The 20,006-nt window shown below is 53.4% G+C and overlaps 1 protein-coding gene across 1 annotated transcript; it reads right to left on the bottom strand.

The window, feature by feature from the left end:
* Nucleotides 1-338: 338 nt before the first annotated feature.
* Nucleotides 339-16,551, bottom strand: LOC308657676 (cip1-interacting zinc finger protein-like). The gene is given in 21 exon segments (XM_081309593.1): nucleotides 339-597; nucleotides 948-1,069; nucleotides 1,290-1,359; nucleotides 2,825-2,980; nucleotides 3,164-3,277; nucleotides 3,761-3,848; nucleotides 5,950-5,987; nucleotides 5,989-6,075; nucleotides 6,904-7,098; nucleotides 7,744-7,865; nucleotides 8,063-8,558; nucleotides 8,562-8,595; nucleotides 9,177-9,285; nucleotides 9,464-9,557; nucleotides 11,687-11,824; nucleotides 11,828-11,910; nucleotides 13,778-13,849; nucleotides 15,128-15,243; nucleotides 15,479-15,611; nucleotides 15,704-15,747; nucleotides 16,536-16,551. Coding segments are annotated over 19 exon segments (2,490 nt in total). The 5' UTR covers nucleotides 15,607-15,611; nucleotides 15,704-15,747; nucleotides 16,536-16,551; the 3' UTR covers nucleotides 339-369.
* Between the last annotated feature and the right edge of the window lie 3,455 nt (nucleotides 16,552-20,006).

Below are 20,006 nucleotides of genomic sequence, written 5' to 3'. Positions count from 1 at the left end.
GTAATTTGGAAGTAGCCACAAGACCACCTTCTAGGGTGACAGTGAAGTTTATCCTAACCCTGATAACATTATTAAGAGGGAGACAGGCTTAGAGAGGTCAATGCCTTGTGAGTCCCTGGTTTTCAGGGAGCCTGTCATTGGTCTCCCCGTTCTGCCCCGACATGGTCCCCAGAGAGGCTGGGCCCTGGTTAACGGCCTAGCCGGGGTGCCCCCTTCCCCTGGTCACCAGACAGAAGTGCTGGTGGGAACTGCATCACCAAAATGACCTTCTTTTATTGGATTTTGAGTAAAAAAACACCAACCACGTCAAAGTTATTCATATACACTCCTAGAAAGCATTAGTAGATAGGGACCCAGAAGGGTCTAGGCTCAGGTTTTGAGGCGAGTTGAGCGTCGGGGAGGGGGTGGAGTGTTGGGGGGTTGAGCTGTCACCTTGCTGATGGTTTTGGCCACGTCCTGGGTTCTGGGCTGGCTGGGTGGGCGGCCGCTACTGCCATGGGAGGTGAACAGTGCAGTCAAAGCATTCCTGGCATTGATGGCGCACCGACGGCTCACGGGCTGGGAGGTGGGGCTGGGGTTCTTGGCTGCCTTGTATTTCTGGATACAGAGGATGCCAGAGAAGTCAGGGCTCCCTGCCTATCTGGGGTGCTCCCAGCCAGCAATTCCTTCCCCAGCCCCAGGCAAGACAGCATCACTGCTGTGTGACCCTATGTAATACTGTCAGCCTCTCTGGGCCAGGGCTCTGAAGTTAATAGCCTGGCCCTCAGCAGCCCCCAGAACCATAATAGAAAGAGCCAAGCCCCATACCAGCTTGGATTTCCTTCTAGTTGTGGGAGTGTGCCTGGGGCTGAGGCTAAACATAAGAGAAGTGGCCACTGACCATCCCCATCAGCTTGGTCAGAGGCTGGGGCCCTGGGCAGGGCAGGGTGGGAGGATGTTCAGCTCACCTGCAGGTTCTCAAAGTGGGCCAAGGACTTGCAGTGGGAGAGCTGTGCGCCCGAGTTGCTGTGGTAGAACTTGTGGCAGATGCGGCACACGTAGCCCATCACAGGCACCAGGAAGTCCATGCCTGAGGGACAGACAGCAGGGTCCACACACGTCCCTGGAACCAGCCAGGTGTCCGCCCTCCCTAGGGGCCCATTTGCTCCCCACCTTCTAGGCAGGAGTAGAAGAGCCAAGAAAAAACGGGGCATAGGCTGTCTGGCCAGAGCGTCTGGGCTGGCATCTGGGGGTGCCTGGAGGCCGAGCCCCAGCATCCCCCGCGTGCAGGCCCAGGGCCGGGCTCTTACCGTATGCAGTGTTGGGGTTGTAGGTCTCCGAGCCCTTCCACTCCTCTATGGATATATCTCTGGACCTCACCTGGAGACATGCAAGCATGTACCTTGAATTTGACTCACTGAGACCCCTCCCAGACAGGTCGGTAGCCTGGAGCACACCCATGTCCTCAAATACAACATCCCCTGGACTTCCAGGCTGTTGTGGGTGGCATCTGCTGGGCCTTCATGTGCTCCTCTTGCTCCCAGAGGCCCTTCTGGTTTGTGTTTTCTAGCCTCCACTCAGTCGGTCCCCTCCTCCAGGCAGTCCCCCTGCTCCTGTTTTGGCGTAATCCACACCAAGTCTGCTCAACACAACGTGTCACTTCACTGCAACCCCATGACAGCCCTCTACAGTTGCACCCATTTCACATTAGAGGACACTGAGGCCCTGGAGACATACACTTGCTGGTTTGTGGAGGGGTGGGGTGGCGAACCCTGGGAGCTCAAGTCAGAGTCCAAACTCACCTGTGAGCCCCGCCAGCTTCCCGAGTTCCTGTCCAAAACCACAGTGACCTCGGTCCTGAGGTGGGTTTCGGATGGGGTTCAAGGACCTGCATCTCACCTACTAGACCTGAGCCCCTCTCATAAGAGGCCATTGTCTCTGGCCCCGTGGGTCCCTGTGTCTGCAGCGCCCGCCCACTCACCAGGCAAAGAGTGCCAGGAGTGACAACCAACCCCTCTGCTGTGCCTTTCCGGGGACCACCCTGGACTGTAAGGGGGGCAACCAGGCAAGGACCAGGCCGTGGTCCTCACCTGTCCCTGTGTCCAGCACCAGAGCCCAGCTCAGAAGAGGGGACCGGAAACATCTGTTAAACTGGGACGAATCCAATTCTTTGCAAGATTCTGCAATGAATCTGATTCTCCTGGGAGGCAGCAGAACTGGGTCAGCAAAGGCTGGGGCTGCAGAGACCCGCTTCATGTCATCCAATAAGATGAAATGCCAGGACAGAGCATGGTGCCTGCCCAGCGCGGCAAACAGGAAGTGCTCGAGAAATGTCAGCTGCTAACGTCATCACTGTCACCTTACACTGAGTCCTGCCCACTACCTAGCTGCTGCCTCTGCCTTTCCCGACTCTGTCCCACCCTTTCCCTTCCTCCACACAGGCTAGAATCTCGGCCAGCCTCCCAGAGCCCTGCACGCTCCACCTGCCACTCAACAGTTTGCCTGATGCATATGGGCAGATACGGATAATAGGGTTCATAATAAATTGTGGCCAGGTATGGTGGAACAAGCCCATGATCCCAGAGACTTGGGAGGCTGAGGCAGGACGATCCCAAGTTCAAGGCCAGCCTGGGCAACTTAGTGAGACCCTGTCTCAAAATAAAAAGGGTTGGGAATGTAGGTCAGTGGTAAAGTGCTCCTGGATTCAAGCCCAGTATCTTCCCCTGCCACACATACAAAAAAACAACTTGACATTCATTAGTTTCTACAAATGCCAGCCCACTACCAGGCCCCCAAGGTTGGAGCGAGGACCCCCTAACTGACTCCCACAGCCCACCCTAAGCACCTGCTTGCAGAATTCCTCCTCAACCTCAATCTCTTCTTCTTCTTCTTCTTCATCCTCATCCTCCTCTTCTTCATCACCCTCAAAACAACTCACGGCATCCACCGTGATGAAGTGGTCCTCGTCTTGGCCAGCTATCTCCTTCTCAAGCGTCTTCAGCTGCCCAGGGGAGTAGGTGAGGGGCTCAGGTCAGTTCTGGGCAGCCACAATGCCACACACCCCTCAGTGAATCCCTCTGGGACTGCTATGGATTAGGCTGGGATAAACCTCAACCTGCTGTATGGCCTTGGCCAAGGCTCTGTACCTCGCTGGGCCCATGTCCTCTGGGATGGGTGTGATTACCTCCTTGGCCTTGTCCTTGTGCCCCTGGGACTTCACATGCTCTACAAACTTGTGCGGAGTCTTAAAGTAGTGGTTGCAAATGGTGCAAAAGGGTCGCAAAGACTGTTTGGCGATCTGGGGAAAGAAGAGCAAGCCATGTGGGGTAGGCAGTGTCCCCACGTGCAAGCCCCTGACTAGTGACCAGGCAGTGCCCAGTACGGCTTCACCTATCATCCATAAAAGTAAGACCTACCACATCTATAAAAAGCCAGCAAGGCTCTGCCCCTGCCCTGGAACACACAAAACCACATCTTTCCCCTGTGTGGTGAGCACTGAGATGGGATGGCAGGTGGCAATGGAGGAGGTCAGAGACAGGACACAAGGGAGCCGCCAGAGGACCCCTATGCCCATGGAGGAATGGCAGGGTAAGCTGGTGCCATACCCACACTGGACAGATGGGGAACCTGGAGCCCAAAGAGGAAGCATGGTAAGCTTGTCAGAAGCCACGCTGACGGACAGACACATGGAGACAGACACTAACTCTCTGCTGGCATCCTGGCTCCCCTCCCCAGCCTCGCTGAGGAGAGGTGATGCCTTCGAGGCATGCAGCCCTTCTACCTTGTGGTCCTGCGTCCTGCGGTGCTGGATCAGGTCCCCCGTGTAGTAGACCTGGCAGGTGTTGCACCAGCGTCTCGGTGGAGGCTCTCTGGTGACAATCCAAACAAGCACAGTGTGACACTATGTTCTGGTGGGAAAGACACCAGCTCTCCCAAGCGCTCATGGATGTGATGCAACTCAGGGGCTGGGGTGTGGCTCAGTGGCAGGGTGTCCTTAGCCCTGCTTCAAACCCAAGGGAAGAGTGGGGAGGGCCAGGGCTAGGCCCTAGAGTCAATGGCTCGCACCACCAAAAAAAAAAAAAACCCACAAGTGTTCCAAGTTAGTGAAATTAAGGGCTCTACAAAATAAGCAGATTTACATCAGTTTTGGGGGATGTAAGAACCTAGCCCAACATCCACTGATGAAGTCATGTGAAGTCGTGGTCAGACTGTGAGGCAGAGGGCTATTTAGAGGCACAAAAACTGTTCACTACCTCCTGCAGGATGATTCTACTTTCTACTTTTTAAGAGGTAAACACAGATAGGATCATGGGAGGAGGTGGGCCAAGAGACAATGTTTACCTCTGGGCGATGGGATTATGGGAGATTTTTATCTTCTTGTGTGTGCACGTGTCTCTGTGTGTGTGTTCTTGTATTTTCAAAATGTTAACTGAAGCCAGGTGCGATGGTCACGCCTGTGATGCCAGCAATTTGGGAGGCCGAGGCAGGAAGATCACAAGTGTGAGGCCAGCCTGGGAAACTTGGTGAGACCCTGTCCCAAAAATAAAAGGGGCTGGGGCTGGGGCTGGGCCTCAGTGGGAGGCCCCCTGGTTCAATCCCTGGTACCAAGAGAAAAAAGAAAACAGGGAGACGGCTCGGCTCCTGCGGACACAGGTGCTGCCTTTTGCCAGGTCACTGTGCAAAGAAGCTGGGGCAGTGGGTAGTCTGGCGCCTACAGGAGACGGAGCTTCTCTATAAAATAGTGTCCCCTGGATCCTCCTTCCGTAGCCTGTCCTGCATATGCAATTTTAATCTGACACGTTTCAGGTTACCGCAAGCTCCCCGCAGACCTTCCTATTAGTGGGAGGCCGCCGCTGGTCTAGCCCAGCCCCAGCTTGGATGTTTGGTGGTTCCCAGTTCCATTCTTTCACCATTACATTAACTGCAAAGAACACCTCTGTGAGCTCCCTTCTCCTGTGCTTGTCATTATTCACCTACAGATAAAACCACGGAAGAAAGTGCTTCTCAGGGAGAACCCGCTAACAGAGACATGAGCTGCCTGTGAAGGGACAGCCACCTAGCTTCTGGTCACATGAGGAATGAAAGCAGGGGCCAATCAAGAGCCCTTCTTGTCCCTCGTTCCAGCCTGGGGAGGTTCGAGCTGCAACCTGGGTACACTCTACCACAGAACCCCTGACCTCTGACTGAAGGTCACTGTCTGGCCTGTAAAAGGGTCCCCCGGGGCCTCTCGGGTTTGTTTGAATTCTGAATGAGCAGTTAACATTTTGAAATGGGGTGGTGTCACACGCCATCTGGGTTTCTAGATTCTCCTGAAAAACTAGGAGAACTTGAGCTGAGAGGCAGCTGTCCCGTAGACAGAGCCCATGTCCTGCAGTGGCCCAAGCTAAAAGTCCTGCTTCTCGGATGACACCTGCCAGCCCCTGCAGGTCTGTGATGGCTGCTGGGTCCTGACAGCTCCTGCAGCTTCCCCCAGCCCTTCTCACCCCAAGCACTAGTCCCAGAGCCAGGAGGGGGGATATTTCTGACCTCATGATGAGAGGGGGACACAGGAAACCCTCGTGTCAGGCCACAAGATGACCTCATCCTTACCACTGGATGCCCACAGTTGAGGTCACACAGGCCAGAGGGGCAGGGCTCTGTGCCACAACTCACCTCCCTTCTACATGGTTGGTCACACTGTTCCTGACTGGATGAAACCTTAAGAGATTGTCAAGAATTCCTGAACCCAACCCTCATGGGGCCATTTTTCAGGTGGGGAAAACTAAGGTCCAAGGTCATTGAGTTAAAGGAGCCTCTGGGGAAGGACAATGCTTAACCCAAAGGCAGATTTTGCAGAGGACAGATTTAGGGCTGGGCCTGTGAGACTGCCCACCCCCCAGCACTACCTCATTCAAGATGATTCTACTTTTTACTTTTTAAGAGGTAAACACAGATAGGCTCTTGGAAGGAGGTAGGCCTTCTCCCACTCACTCCTCTTCTCTCTCCAGGGCGTCCCGGGGCATGGGCAAGCAGGGACAGGAGACAGGCTTGGCTCATGTGCTGGATCTCCCCAAGCCGCTGCTGGTGCTGAGCCTCCGACAGGTGGTCCTGGAATTCCTGTAGCATGAAGGAGCCAGGCATGGGCATGGGGGGGTGGGCCCCAGAACATGGGCAAGGGCAGGCCAAAGGGGACTGACTTCACGGCCAGCCTGCCATCTCAGTGAGGTCATTTCTTTTACAAAACAGCCCTGCGGGCCAGAGCAGGGACACTAAACTGAGCAGAGAACGAGTATACACACAAGCCAGGTTTACGCCCTAGAAGAAAGGGTCTCAAAGAGAGCTCTCTGATTAACACAGGTGTCCGTGCTCTGCCCTGGGGAGGCACCGAGTAAGAAGTGACAACAGCAAGAGTAGCAGCAACATAGGTATAAGCCTACTATTTTTTATGTTCATATTTTTTTGATACGGGGTCTACTGTGCCCAGAAAGGCCTTGAACTCCTGGTTTTCCGGCCTTGGCCTCCCGAGTTGCTGGGACAACAGGTGCATGCCATGATGTGCGGCCAAGGCTGCTATTATTGATGCCACACTCACTTGCCCAGGATTCAGGACTTCAATGACAAGTCACTGAATCCCCAGAAGCCCCAGCAAGGTGGGCCCTGTATGTTTCCTCGTCTGCTGCCAGAGGAACCAGGAGCAGGAGTGGAGCTTGCGTGCTGAGGCCCTCCCAGCTGTGCAGGGCTGATTGGAACCCGGTCTGCCTGACTACAATCCCACCCTCCTGGCTGGTCAGCAAATTCGGACCAATGGAGGCCCAGCTGCCCGGGGCAGGGCTGGTGAGCCCAGTGCTCACCCTGCGGCAGCGGTGGAAAGGGCAGTCTGTGCAAGCCATGGAGACCCCCACCCTTCCTGCCCACCGCCCTTCCCACGGGCCCGGCTCTGAGCACCTGCTGGCTGGTGCAGCTGGCCTTGCAGATGTAGCAGAAGAACTGGAGAGCCTGCCTGGAGGGCGCGGGGGCCGCAGGGCTGGCGGAGGTGCAGTCACTGGGACGGGACACAGGCGTGAGGGACACAGTGCTAAATGCCCAGCTGTTGCTGCTCTGTAGGATGGTGACCTTCAGGGAGCCCCCGGCACCCCACATCTACAGCAGGAGCAGGAGCAGAGCTTCCACTATCTGGGTGCCTAGGGCAAGCCGGCCCCAGGGCTAACCGCCTATGAGCATCGTCCCTAGAGTCTCAGACAGTGGGACTCTGGGCTGGCAGGTGAGGACGGGAGCTCACAATGTTAGGATGTCCTGTGGCCAGGATTGGAGCCCGGGCCTGCCCAACTCCAAAGCCCACCCGCACCACCTTGTGCAGGACGGGTGGGGAAACTGAGACCCGAAAAGGGAAGGGGCCTGACCGCAGCTCCACTGTGAGCTGTGAGCCAAGCCCCACAGGGAAGCTACCACGTGGGTGACGATGTCCCCTATGAGAGGAGACTGAGGGCTCTAGTTTGGGGATGGGCTCACTGGAAGGGACTCTTGTCACCAAAAGCACCTAGAGGCCTTTGGAGCGGAGGCTGTGCAGGCAACTAACAGTGGTGGCGGGGGTGGGGTGGGGTGTTCATGGCAGACAAACCCACCCCCCTCACCCCCCACCCCCGTGTGCTGCCCGCGCAGCCAGGCAGGGCTGCTGTCCCTGCACATGCGGGACATGCACAGAGACCCTGAGGTGGACCAGGCAGGGGTGCCATTCCGCCATTGCCCTCTGGGGCTCTGGTGCTGCCACATTTCTACTCTACCCACCCCCAGCATCTCCCTGGCTCTTTTTTCACATTCTCCCACATCCAGGCCGCTGGCTGGCTCCTCCTGGCTCGCTCCCACGCTGATCTGGGTATCCACTGGCTCCAGAGAGGCCACCTCTGTGCCTGAAATGAAAGGTGTGCACCTTTTTTCAGGGTCCCTCTGCCTTCTCTGCCCACAGCCAGGACCTTGAAATCCTGGGTTCCAGGCCCAGCCATCAGGCTCTGGCAGCACCCGTGGCGGCTGGACAGTGCCAGGGAAAAAAGAAGGGCCTGGACAGAGCCGTGCCAGCACCAGCAGGGCTGGGAGCCACCTCACTCACCTCCCCCAGCCTCCACTGTGTCGGGCGCCTGTGCCTCCAGCACAATGGCATGAGCCGGAGCTGGCGTTGGCTCGGGCGTTGGCACATACCCCGGTGGCTGGGCCTGCGGCTGACCCTGGGTCTGCACTGGCACCTGAGTGGAAGGCTGCTCCTGCGGCTGCTCTGACAGCTGCTTCAGGGCCTGTGCCTGCGTGTGGCACTGTGGCTGCATCTGTGTCTGGGCCTGCTTCTGCCGCTGCGGCTGCACCTGCTCTGGGGGCTGCGAACGGGCCTGTGGTTTCCCCTGATTCTGCTCCAGCCCTAAGTGCTCGGGGCAGGTCTGAGTTTGTGCCTGTTTGTGCAGTTTTGGCTGCACCTGGGTGTCCGCTGGCGGCATCTGTGGCTGAGTCTGTGGCTGTACTTGAGGCTGGAATCGTGGCTTCCCTCGGGCCTCCAGTGGCTCAGGCAGCAACCCAGGGGTTTGCGTCTGCTTCAGTGCTGTCATCCGGGTCCGTGGCTACACTGGAGGCCCATTCTCTGTGGGCTCCTCTGAGCTTTGGATCAAAAGATCAAAGTCATGTCTTTCAAGAGGTTGCAGAGGTCTCCAGTAAGACCAAGACCCAATTCCAACTTTAGTTCTTCCACTTGAAAGTGAGGGCTTTGGACAGCTCCTTGGCTTATCTGGGCCTCAGTTTCCTTCTTTTGTTTTTTTCTTTTTGTGGTGCTGGGGATTGAACCGGGGCCTCATGCATGCTAGGCAAGCACCCTACCACTGAGCCACGTCCCCAGCCCTAGACCTCAGTTTCCCCTAAATAAATTGGAGAAGACTGTTCTCTTCCACAGCTTGCTCACAAGCATCTAAACAGCCTTGTAAACACCTACTCTCTAAGGTCCCAGGGGCGCATGTTCACCTCTCCAACCTGCCACCACTCAGGCTTCCAGGTGGCTCAGCCTCAGTGAAACACCAGGGTCTGACCTGAAGCCTCCCCAGGGAGGAGCAGAAATAAGTCTCACCTCCCTCCAAACCACAGGCCAAAGCCCCTCCTTGCTCCAACTCCACTGAAGGGCGCACCCACTATCTTTGCAGGAATGAGCGCAGGGCACCTGGGCCCGGGGCGCTGCCAACATCAGTTACCTCTTGGTCCTCTTGGCTGGTGGCTCTGAGGCCTCACAGGGCTTAGGCTCAGGTGCTCGAGTGTGTTTTTCGCTAGTGATGGCCTCTGGGCAGGGGCATAGCCCCTGGTCTGAAACAGAGGCGGGCAAGGAGAGAGAGATCAGGCAGAATTCGTGTGAGTTCCAGGTGGGCCCGGGCTCTCCCCTCCAAGAATCCCTGCCTCCCACATCTGCCTCCCTTACACTGACCTTGCTCCCACTGCCCCAACCCACGCCCCCTCTGAAGGGCCAGCAGCCTCCCTCCCTCACCTTCAGCTGTGTCCAGTTGGAACTCTCTGGCTTCCTCAGACCCCTCTGGGGGGTCTGACCTGTCTTCCTCAGGCATCGTCTGAGCAGAGGAATCCTGCTTCCTTTTAGAAACCATTTCTGACACCTACCACCCAGCTGTCCAAGAGCAGCCCCACAGGACCCTCTGGCCTCAGTGTCTCCTCTCTCCCTTGGCCCTCTCTGTGTGTCCACGCTGGCCCTGTCTCTGGTCAAGTACTGGGCCTCTTCCTGCCCCACACCTTTGCCTGAGCCTCAAAGGCATTTCTTAGAGGAAATCTTCCTGACTCCAGACTAGGTCCAGACCCCTCGTTCAGGCCACCAGGCCTTCAGCTTCCCTTCTGAGGCATTTTCCAATCGTAACTGGTTGGAGCATTATTTGCATTAAGTCTCTCCACCAGCCCCCGAGATCTGCAAGAGGTCAGGCCAGAGGCCACATGTGCACTACTCACCAAGGCCCAGTTGGTTCCTGGGCACCTGGGAAAGGCTTCCAGAACCTGTTGCAGCCTCTAAATTCCTCCTGCTAAGTCCACTATACAAGGCTGAGCAGGAAACACAACTGAACCCCACATCATTGCATCCCCCAAACTACCTATTCTGGGCCCCTCAGAAACTACCCAGCTCTTACCCTGCACAACAAGCTCCCCATCTGGGGCTCATGGGCCTTATCCTAGGCCTGTCTCACCCACCCCAGCTCTGAACCATAGTTTTCCCACAAGTGGTTCAGAAGTAGAGTGTGGACCTAGCATGTGCCAGGCCTTGGACTCCATCCCCAGCACTGCAAAAAGCCAAATGAATAAATGCTACTTTTATTTTAAGAGGGAACTGCCTACAAAATTTTAAACTGTCTAAATTAATTGCCATACATAGAAGAAAAAGAGAAGCTGGCGATACAGTTCAGTGGTAAAGCACTTGCCTAGTGTGCATGAGGCCCTGGCTTCAATCCCCAGTACCAAATACCAAGAGGAAAAAGAAAGGTAAACGCACCTGGGGTAGCACAATCTAAAGGTTCTTATTCACCCTTTCCCTGATAAACTCACAAAGGCTGAGACTTGCACAAGGAACCACCTCCTCCCAAAGCATCCTGTCCCTGAGCTTCCTGGTGGTTCCTTGCCCACACACTGCTCCTGAGTGCAGTTTGGAGTTTTGGGTATTTTCTTGGTCCTGAGGTTGGAACCCAGGATTCTGCATGTGCCATGCAAGACCTTTACCAAGTAACTGACTTACATTCCCAGGCCTCACTCTTTTTTTTTTTTTTTTTTAACTCAGGGCACTCAACCACTGAGCCACATCCCCAGCCCTATTTTGTATGTTATTTAGAGACAGGGTATCTTTGAGTTATTTAGGGCCTTGATAAATTGCTGAGGCTGGCTTTGAACTTGTGCTCCTCCTGAGCCACTGGGATTACAGGTGTGTGCCAATGAACCTGTTCCCAATTCACTTTTTACATTAATCACAGGTTGAAATGATAATATTTTTCATATGCTGAGATAAATAAAATATATCAGTAAAATTAATTTCTCTTGTTTTTGGTCTTTTTAATGTGGTTACCAGAAGACTTTAAATCACACATATAATATATTAAATATCATATTTTATTTCCACTAGGCAGTGCTGCTTAAAGAGAAATGTTAAGTAAATAAGTAAATATAATGCTAGTATAATACTGGTAAAATCATATTGGTGGGGCTGGGCTGTAGCTCAGTGGTGGAGGGCCTGCCTAGCACATGTGAGGCACTGGGTTTGATCCTCAGCACCACATATAAATAAATAAATAAAATAAAGGTATTGTGTTTATATATATAAAACATTGGGACCGGGCATGGTGGTACACGCTGTAATCCTAGGGACTCAGGAGGCTGAGGCAGGAGGATTCAGAGTTCAAAGCCAGCCTCAGCAACTCAGCAAAACCCTAAGCAACTTAGCGAGACCCTATCTCTAAACAAAATTCAAAAAAAGGGCTGGGGATGTGTCTCAGTGGTTAAGCGTCCCTGAGTTCAATCCCCAGAACCCAAAAGAAAAAGAAAATCACATCAGAGACACAGGACTATTTGATTTGAAATCTGGGAAACACTAGGCGAGTGTGACCCCCTCCCCAGTTCATAGATGAAGACCCCCAGGCACAAAGAGGAATGTGGCCCACCTGAAGGCCCGGGCAAGCCCTCCCAACCCCCACCCCAGACCTGCCCCATCCCAGCCACCACTCACCTTGTGATTGGTGAAGGAGGGGGCCCGGCTCTGTTTCTGGGGCATCCGCCCTGAGAGGTTGAGCTGGGAGGGATTAATGGGGACCCCAACAGGAGGGGGGCCCAGCAGGGACTGGCGGGTGGCCTGGGGGAAGAACTGCTACAGATTTGGGGGTGCCAGCTGGGGCGGTGTCAGGATAGGGGCTGTCAAAGTCGGGGTGGCCATGCTGTAGCCCCGGAGGTTGCCTGCAGGCAGGAAGAGAGAAGAGGGCTCACACCATGATTGGGTGGTAGAGGCGAGGGTCATGGGTCAGCTCCCAAAGCATTCTGGGAATATCAGATAATTCTCAGGAGACCCTTCCTGCCCCAGGGCAGCCAGAGGGAAGAGTAGAGCAGAAGGCTCATCCTACCTCAGACACTGTGGCAAAGGAGGCTTTAGGGCAGGTTTCCTTCTCTGCTGGGAGTTGAGGTTGCCCCCCCCCCCGACATGCCTCTGGGTCAGGGTCAGTGGCTTGAGCACCCCAGCAATCCTGCTCATTCTCAGGCATGCTTTAGGGCACCCCTCAGGTATAGGAGACCCAGCACAGGGCCCACAGGGAGAACCAGCAAGAGTCTGGTCCCTGAATAATGAGGCCCCTCTGCCCCACTAGCTGCCTTACATCAAAGGCCCACCAGAGCCAGGCACTGGGCCACACATGGTCCATTACCGTGTCTGTCACCTGACCTGTCAGGCATCAGGGCAGTCATTATGATCTTCCCCAACAGTAAAAGGGAGGAACAACTTGCACGATCTCTATGAGGGCCCCTGCCGTCCACCTGCTGGTCAGGCCAGGATTCTCCTGATCCTGGGGGTCCCCTGATTCCTCTTTCTCCTGTCCTACCCATGCCAGCCACCAGCAGGTCCCATCATCTCTATCCACACCTCCCCAATCTGCTTCTCCTCCCCATCACTGCCGCATCCAAGCTGCTTCATCCCTGGCCTAAATCTCAGCTTCTCCCCGCACAAACCCTCCTACAGCTCCCTGCTGGTCAGGAATGAAGCCCTGGGTAAGGTCCAGCCCCACCCAATCTCCTTCCTTGCTATTCTCCCCATATGTCCCTATGACATTCCAGTCACTTGTCCCTGTGCAGTCCTTCAGATATCCTGCCTCTGGGCCGGGCACATGCTATTCCCTCTGTAGAGGCTCCATAAACTCCACACACCCTGCAGCCCTCCCTTCAGAAGTCTCTCTCCCAAAGGCCTTCCCAGATCATCTGTGTTCCCACAGCCCCTGATCCAGGGCAGCTGCATAATTTTTTTGCCTGCTTCCTGCTGACCCTTATCTGACTCAGCTCAGCACCTCAGTGAAGGCACAGAGCCTGGGAAATGTTTGAGGCATGAAAGGGAGGTGGAACTCTGTCCCAGTGCTCAGACAGGAAACACAGGGGTTAAAGCCTGTGTCAGTTCTCCTGTAAGAGCTGGGTTCAAATCCAGACCGCAGAGTATGAGGTCTGTGTCCTTAAACAAATCTATCCCCTGCTTTAAGCCTCAGTTCCTTTATCTATAAAATAGTGATCACCTCACAATGTTTTATGAAAATTCAATAGAATTCAATAAATATAAGTGTGCATGGTATATTGTAAGTGTTCAATTGATATACTTAATGCAAACACATACATACATATATGCAGGAGCCAACCAATGCTTAAAAACAACAGGACAAAAGATGGAATACCTTCAAAGAAAGATAGAAAGGACATGGACAAATCACAAAAAGCAATTGGGGCTGGAGCTGGGGCTCAGTGGCAAAGCACTTGGGGGTGCCAGCTGGGGCGGTGTCAGGATAGGGGCTGTCACATGTGAGGCACTGGGTTCAATACTCAGCGCCACATACAAAGATAAATAAAATAGAGGCATGCTGTCCATCTACAACCACAAAAAAAATAAAAATAAAAAATACAAATGTTTAACAGATAAATATAAAAATGTTCAACTGTACTAGCACTCCAGGAAATGTACATTAAAACGTTAATGACACAGCTCTTTTGTTTTGCCAACCAACTTAGTAAATTATATGTATATGTATACATTTATATATTATGTATTATATATATATAAAAAAGCAGATAATACCCAATGTTGCCGTGGGCATGGTGAGACCGGCACTGTCATACGTGGCTGATGGCATTGCAAACTGGTCCAGTCCTTTAGGAAAGCAAGTTGGCAATATTTATCAAAAGCCATAAAACATCCATCCCCTCAACTCAGTCATTCTACTTTTGGGAATCTATTCAAAGAAAAAAGTCGCAAACATCACATTTCTATTAAAATAGAAAAAAGAACAGCTGAGAAGACTTAGGTAAGCAAGGGCACGTCCCTTCGATGAAATATTATACAGCTGTTAAAAGGGCTTTGGCAGAGAATGTCAAATTATATGGTTAAAGATCATGCTGTTCTATTCAGTAAAAAAGAAATAACACCCAGCCTCTCACTTATGTCAATCACAGTAGTCCTATATAATTCCACAAATTTCGGTTTTCCCACCTCCCCGCCCTTTTTTTTACATGTTATTTTTCTCTTTGAAAAGTGTGACTTTTAATATGCAAAAGTAAAAGGGGGAAATAGGGTTAGGCACATAGTTTAGTGGTGGAATTCTCGCCCAGCACCTGCAAGGGCCTGGGTTCAATACAGTACTGAAAAAAAAATGTGTGTGTGTGTGTGTGTGTGTGTGTGTGTGTGTGTGTGTGTGAGAGAGAGAGAGAGAGAGAGAGAGAGAGAGAGAGAGAGAGAAAGTGAGAATATCTGTGTATACACTGGGGGTCCTTGTGTCTGGTTTCCGTTCTCATCTACACAGCTGTCATGTGGAAGTCAGCGTCAGTTTCCAGGACTATCCACACTCATGAGGCCCTGGCAAAGCTGATGAGAGGTGACCTTCCAGTCAGCTCCTGCCTCTTGTGCAGGAACATCTTGGGCACATGATCCCTTTCTGGGCCTCAGTATTTTTATTAGGATTGTTGGTGTACCTTCCCTTGGGGTCATCAGTAGTATCAGGAGCAGCAGCCTGGAAGGAAGAGCTGACACTGTTTTCCATATGGGGACGCTGAGGCAAGGGCACAGCCTTAATGCTCAAGGCCCACTGCTTAGGAGGTCTAGCTGAGCCACTGCTGGTGTGCTATGTGACCTAGGGCAAGGGACTTACTTTCTCAGCTTCCTCATTGGCCAGATGGCATCTAATCTGAATGTCAGTGAGGTATGTGGAGCACTGCCCAGAGAGCCAGCGTCATGGCCCAGGGCACTCCTCAGTCTGTCTGCAGATGGACCTGCATTCAGCTGAGCAGCTTAGAGTCTTTCAACCCCTGGAGCCTGGGTGTCCTTAACTGTGAGTCAGGGCACTCTCAGGGTCACTGTGATTTGGTGAGACTGAGTGCTTGGCTTGCTGGGGAGCCAGTGTCCACACAGGATGCAAAGGGGCCTGAGTCATACCTTGTAACTGCTGCAAAAGCAAAGCTCTCTGGAGCATGGAGCCATTGAGGAAGGAGGCCGAGTGGGTCCCCTGGAGACTCAGAAGCTGCTGCTGGGGCTGCTGCTGGGGGAGGCCCCTGTGTGTTTGGAGGGAGTGTCAGAGGGTGACTGGGAAAGTTAGAACCATCTTCCTCCTTGAGACCCCCATCTCCTGAGCCCACCCTCCCATACAGATGGAGGATCCCCTTGGGGGTGAGAGGTGATGAGCTCTAGGACTCAAAACAAGGATGCCCCTGGGACAAAGGACTGAATGGAGGTGCTGCAAGTCATGGGTGAGAGCTGAGGCCTCCATCCCCCAAGTGGGAAACCCACCTGCTGACAGCCATGGGCAAGGGGGCCTGTGGTGGGGGCTGCTGCAGCAGCTGCTGAAGCTGCAGCAATTGCTGCTGCTGCAGCTGCTGCTGCTGGAACTGCTGCTGCTGCTGCTGCTGGTTGAACATGGTGGCTAAGGGAGGGAAGTGGAGTAAGGCCGGGTACCCACCATGGGTCAGTCCCGATGCCCTCCCCTCACCTCCAAGGCCATACACACCAACCCACAGTCGCAAACACCGGCGCTGAGCTGCACAGCTTCACTCCCAGCCCTGCCAGGGAAAAGCCACATTTGTACCCCTTTCCTTCCAATCCGCCCCCAGTCCTGCCAGGCTAAGGATTCAGCCACTTTCCTTGACAATTTCCTTCCAATCCTGCCAACGGTCCCTCCTCCAAACCCCCAACCTCGCCCCTCCAACTCTCCAACTCTGACGTTTCCAAGCTTCCAACATCCCCGCCCCACCTCCAGTCGATCTCTGCATCCATCACTTCCCGATGTCAGCTACTCCCCACTCACACCCCCTTTGAGACCGCCACCCTCTCCCTTTGTGCCTGTGTCGTGTCAATAACATCATCACCCTCCCCCAACCTTTCATCTTCCTCCCTCCACATCCCCAGCCCCTGCGCCCCTCCGATGCCGCCGCCCCCTCCCTCGGCAGACACAGCCAGCACTGCCCCGCATCCCGAGCCCCCGCCCGCCCGCGAAGCCTGCAGCCTCCGAGCAAGTAGCCACGGTCGCTGCAGCCCTCCGCGTCCCCGCCCCCCACCTCGGCTCCCCGCGCGGCTTCCGCGGCGGCCACTGCGCAGCCTCCCCCAAGCGCTCAGCAGTCGCGTCGCCACACGGGAAGCGCCGGCCGCGCACCAGTCACACTCGAGCCCGGTGGCTCCGGCTCGCGGGTTCCGGGACTCCCCGCAACACCGCGGGCGCCTGGACGCTCAGAAGGCCAGTGCCCTGGCGGGCCGGGGCATCGCCCTCTGCAGGACCGGAGGTTCCGCTGCAGCCGGTGCCGCCAGAACCGCCCCGTGAGTCCGTCACGCTGCGGGCGCGGCGTCAGCTCACCCCGGGCCGAGCCGGGGCAGCTGCGGCGTGGCTCCCGAGGGCCAGGGGGCCCTAGGCAACACAGACCCTCCGTCTCGCGTCCTCTGCATTGGGAAGGGGTGGCTCTGAGACTCAGGTCCTTCTGGTGCCCAGAGGGGTCTGTCGTCCGGCGAGGACATCGCCAGGGACTTTCAGATGGACTTGTCCCTAACCGATCTCTCCGAGGCTGCCGCCGTCCCGTGATCCTGAGCCCTCAAGGGCCTGGGGTGGGAGGGGGCGACAGCGGGCTGGTGCACCTTCGGCTACCGGGCCCGCGAGAGGGCGCCCAAGGTCGCACAGCCCCGTGGGAGTTTGCCCTAAAACGAGGCGAGGCGGGCTGGCTTGAAAGTATTTTTCTTGTAAGAGTCGCCAGAGACGTGAGGAAAGCCGAGTTCAGTTATAAAAGACGGCCCTGCCCCCTCATCCTGCCCCTAAAACGGTCCCCACTCCCAAAGACTCCCTAATGACCGCTCTGTCCACTACCCAGGACCACTCTGCCCACTATCCTTGGTTTCTAAGTGGCAATTCCTTTCCCCTTTTCTGCTGCTCAGAGCTGTCTACACATCTGGGCAAATCGCTTATTTTGCGTTCAGCGCCGACTGTGTGAGGACGGGGCGCACGGTGGCGCTAGGGACTGCAGTCCTGAGGCAGGTGATAGCTGTCCGGTAGCGTCAACAAATCACCGCAGTCAGGTGACAGGCGCTGCCTCAAGGCTCCGGACGGGCTCTACTGCAGCCCGGGGCGGGGGAGTGGGCCGCTGAGGTCTCTAACTCGACCTGAACCAGCCCAGAGGAGCTGGACTTAAGGCACCGGACCCAGCGCGCGGGGATTTCGGCGCTGATGGGAAGAAATGCATCCAGGAAGGTGGGGACTTTGAACGTCAGGATGAGGAGGTGGGCATCATCCCTGAAGGATAGGGAACTGCAGGAAAGGGAGTGACGGCCGCAAATGACAGCATCAAATCCCTGGATTAGAAAACACATTTTGTGGACTGAGGTTATAGCTCAGTGGTTGAGCGCTTGCCTCGCATGCGTGAGGCACTGGGTTCGATTTGCAGCACCCCATAAAATAAATAAGTAAATAAAATAAATATATTCTGTCCATCTGCAACTAAAAACAAAAACAAAAACGCATGTTGTTGCCACATGGGCACAGCCGGTGGCAAGGAGCAAAAGTTGAGAGTCCGGGTAGCCCAGGCTGCCAACCAGGCGGAAGGACGTTGACACCTCGATTAGGTGACTGCCTTGGAGAAGTCCAGGGTTGAATCTGGGCTCCCCGCCTTGAGGCCAGGCGAGAGTCTTCTCAAACGGTTTCATCCTCTGTAAAATGAGTGCCCCCTCCCAGGAGAGTGTGAAGGTAACCTTATATAATCGGTAGCACTCCTTCTGGCACACAGACTAGCAAATTGCCAAAGTAAAACCACTAAAAATACTGCTGCTGGTGGTGAAGGTAGGAAGCCAGGGCTAACTTCCTGAGTTGGTTCATTTTTTCCCGAAAGCAATTTGCATATCTTCTATTAAGACTTCAGAACACAGTTCTTCCCTTTGACCAGGTAAATCCACGTGTAGGAATCCAGCCCAAGAAAATGATCAGAAATGAGACTTTTAAAAAACAGCAGGTTGTTCATAAGAACATTATTTATAATAGCCGTCTAGAAAAGAATCAACCTTAGGGGAATAATTTAAAAAATCATGGTGTCCACCTCTTAAGGAACAGCACACAGCCATCAGAAATTACATTTTCAAAGGCTTAAATATATTTAAACACAATATATGATATGACATGAACTCAGCAGTTTACAAAACTGCATACACTTTATGATCTCAGTTTGGGAAAAATAAATATATATGCATAGTGGGCTCAAGGGAGTTTCACTTTCTCTCCCTTTTTCTAATTTGCAATGATAGGTTTGGATAACTTAATCCTAGGGTTAGAGCGGACTTTATTTTACTTTTTTAGTGTATTTGATCTCATGCTGCCTCCTGAGGACCATATAAGATAGGGGAAGGGAGCACTCTGGGGACACTGGAACTAATTGCTTTTAATCAGCCTCTTGCTGGCAAAGCCCCTGGAAGAATATCTTTGGAGGGTGAAGAGAGGTTCATCTCTGTCCACCCCAAATGAAGTCCAAGGTCATGGGAACAACTGACTTGAGTGTTCTCTATCACAAAGCAAATTCTTAAATTCGCATGGATCTATATTCAGACTTACTCTGCTCCCCAATCTGCCAAGAAAATACCATGGTGATTATGGCTTTGGAATACATCGTAGTGCCTGACTGTGTAAGCTTCTGACATTATCATTCTTTAAAGAAAAAAATACTTGGGCTGGGTGCAACTCCGTAGTAGAGCATTTGCCCAGCATACTTAAGCCCTGGATTCAATTCCCAGTACCATAAACAAAACAAATTCTTGCTGACTCCCAATTGCAAATATTTTTCTATGTAATTTTCATGTAGATTATAGAATTTGATCAAACTTCTTCCAACACCAGAAATCCCATCTGAATTTTGACTGATTTTGTATTAAAGGTGTTTCAGTTAAACAAATGACATCCTTATTCAGTTTTAAAATGAAGTAAAAGTCTCCAAATATTGAAGCTTTGCATTGTGCTATAGTTTTGGAAGTTTCTTTGCCTAACACCTGTGTGATGTGTGATGTGTGTGTGTGTGTGTGTGTGTGTGTGTGTGTGTTTGTGTGTGTGTGTGTGTGTGTGTGTGTGGTGCTGGGGATTGAACCAGGCCCTTGTGCATGAGAGGCAAGCACTCTACCAACTGAGCTATATCCCCAGCCCCCCCACACACACACCTATATGATTTTTTTAAAAAAATATTTTTTAAGTTGTAATTGGACACAATATCTTTTATTTATTTTTGTGTGGTGCTGAGGATCGAACCCAATACCTCATACGAGGCGGGCACTCTACCAATGAGCTACAGCCCCAGCCCCACCTGTATGATTCCTACAGTGGCAATTGTCACTATTTTTCCCAGTAAGCTTTCTAAGTGGCTATCGATTATGGCATCTTTATTTTGTAACCTGGTAATGTAATCCCACATTATTTCTGTCTTCAGTGATGTCATGTACTCCTTGATGGCAGGAAGCAGCTTCTGCATGTCCCCATTTCCTTGGGATCTAGAAGGGCCGGGTACACCACAGGGTTGCCTGGTGAAGTCAATTAAACAAGTAAATGAATGAGTGGATGCATGAATCCAGGATGCAATTGCCTCCCTCTGCCCTTGAGTTGGTGTTCATGGTGGCAGCACAAATGGGCAGTAAAGTGAACCCCACAACCAGACTCCCTAGCTCAGAATTCCCAGGAACAGGCTGTGCTCCTGGGAATGATGGAGGGCATGATGGAGCATACCAATTGGACACTGAGTCACTCCAAGTCAGGCAAGAGGCAGGGGAAATGGAAGGCCATATCCTTATCACGAGGCCTCCCCAGTGGCTG

The sequence above is a fragment of the Spermophilus citellus genome (assembly GCF_964194105.1).
Source record: "Spermophilus citellus genome assembly, chromosome: 10".
In the NCBI taxonomy this organism is placed as follows: Eukaryota; Metazoa; Chordata; class Mammalia; order Rodentia; family Sciuridae; genus Spermophilus; species Spermophilus citellus.
Note: the sequence above shows the minus strand (reverse complement) of the source record. Positions and strands in the feature narration are given on the sequence as shown.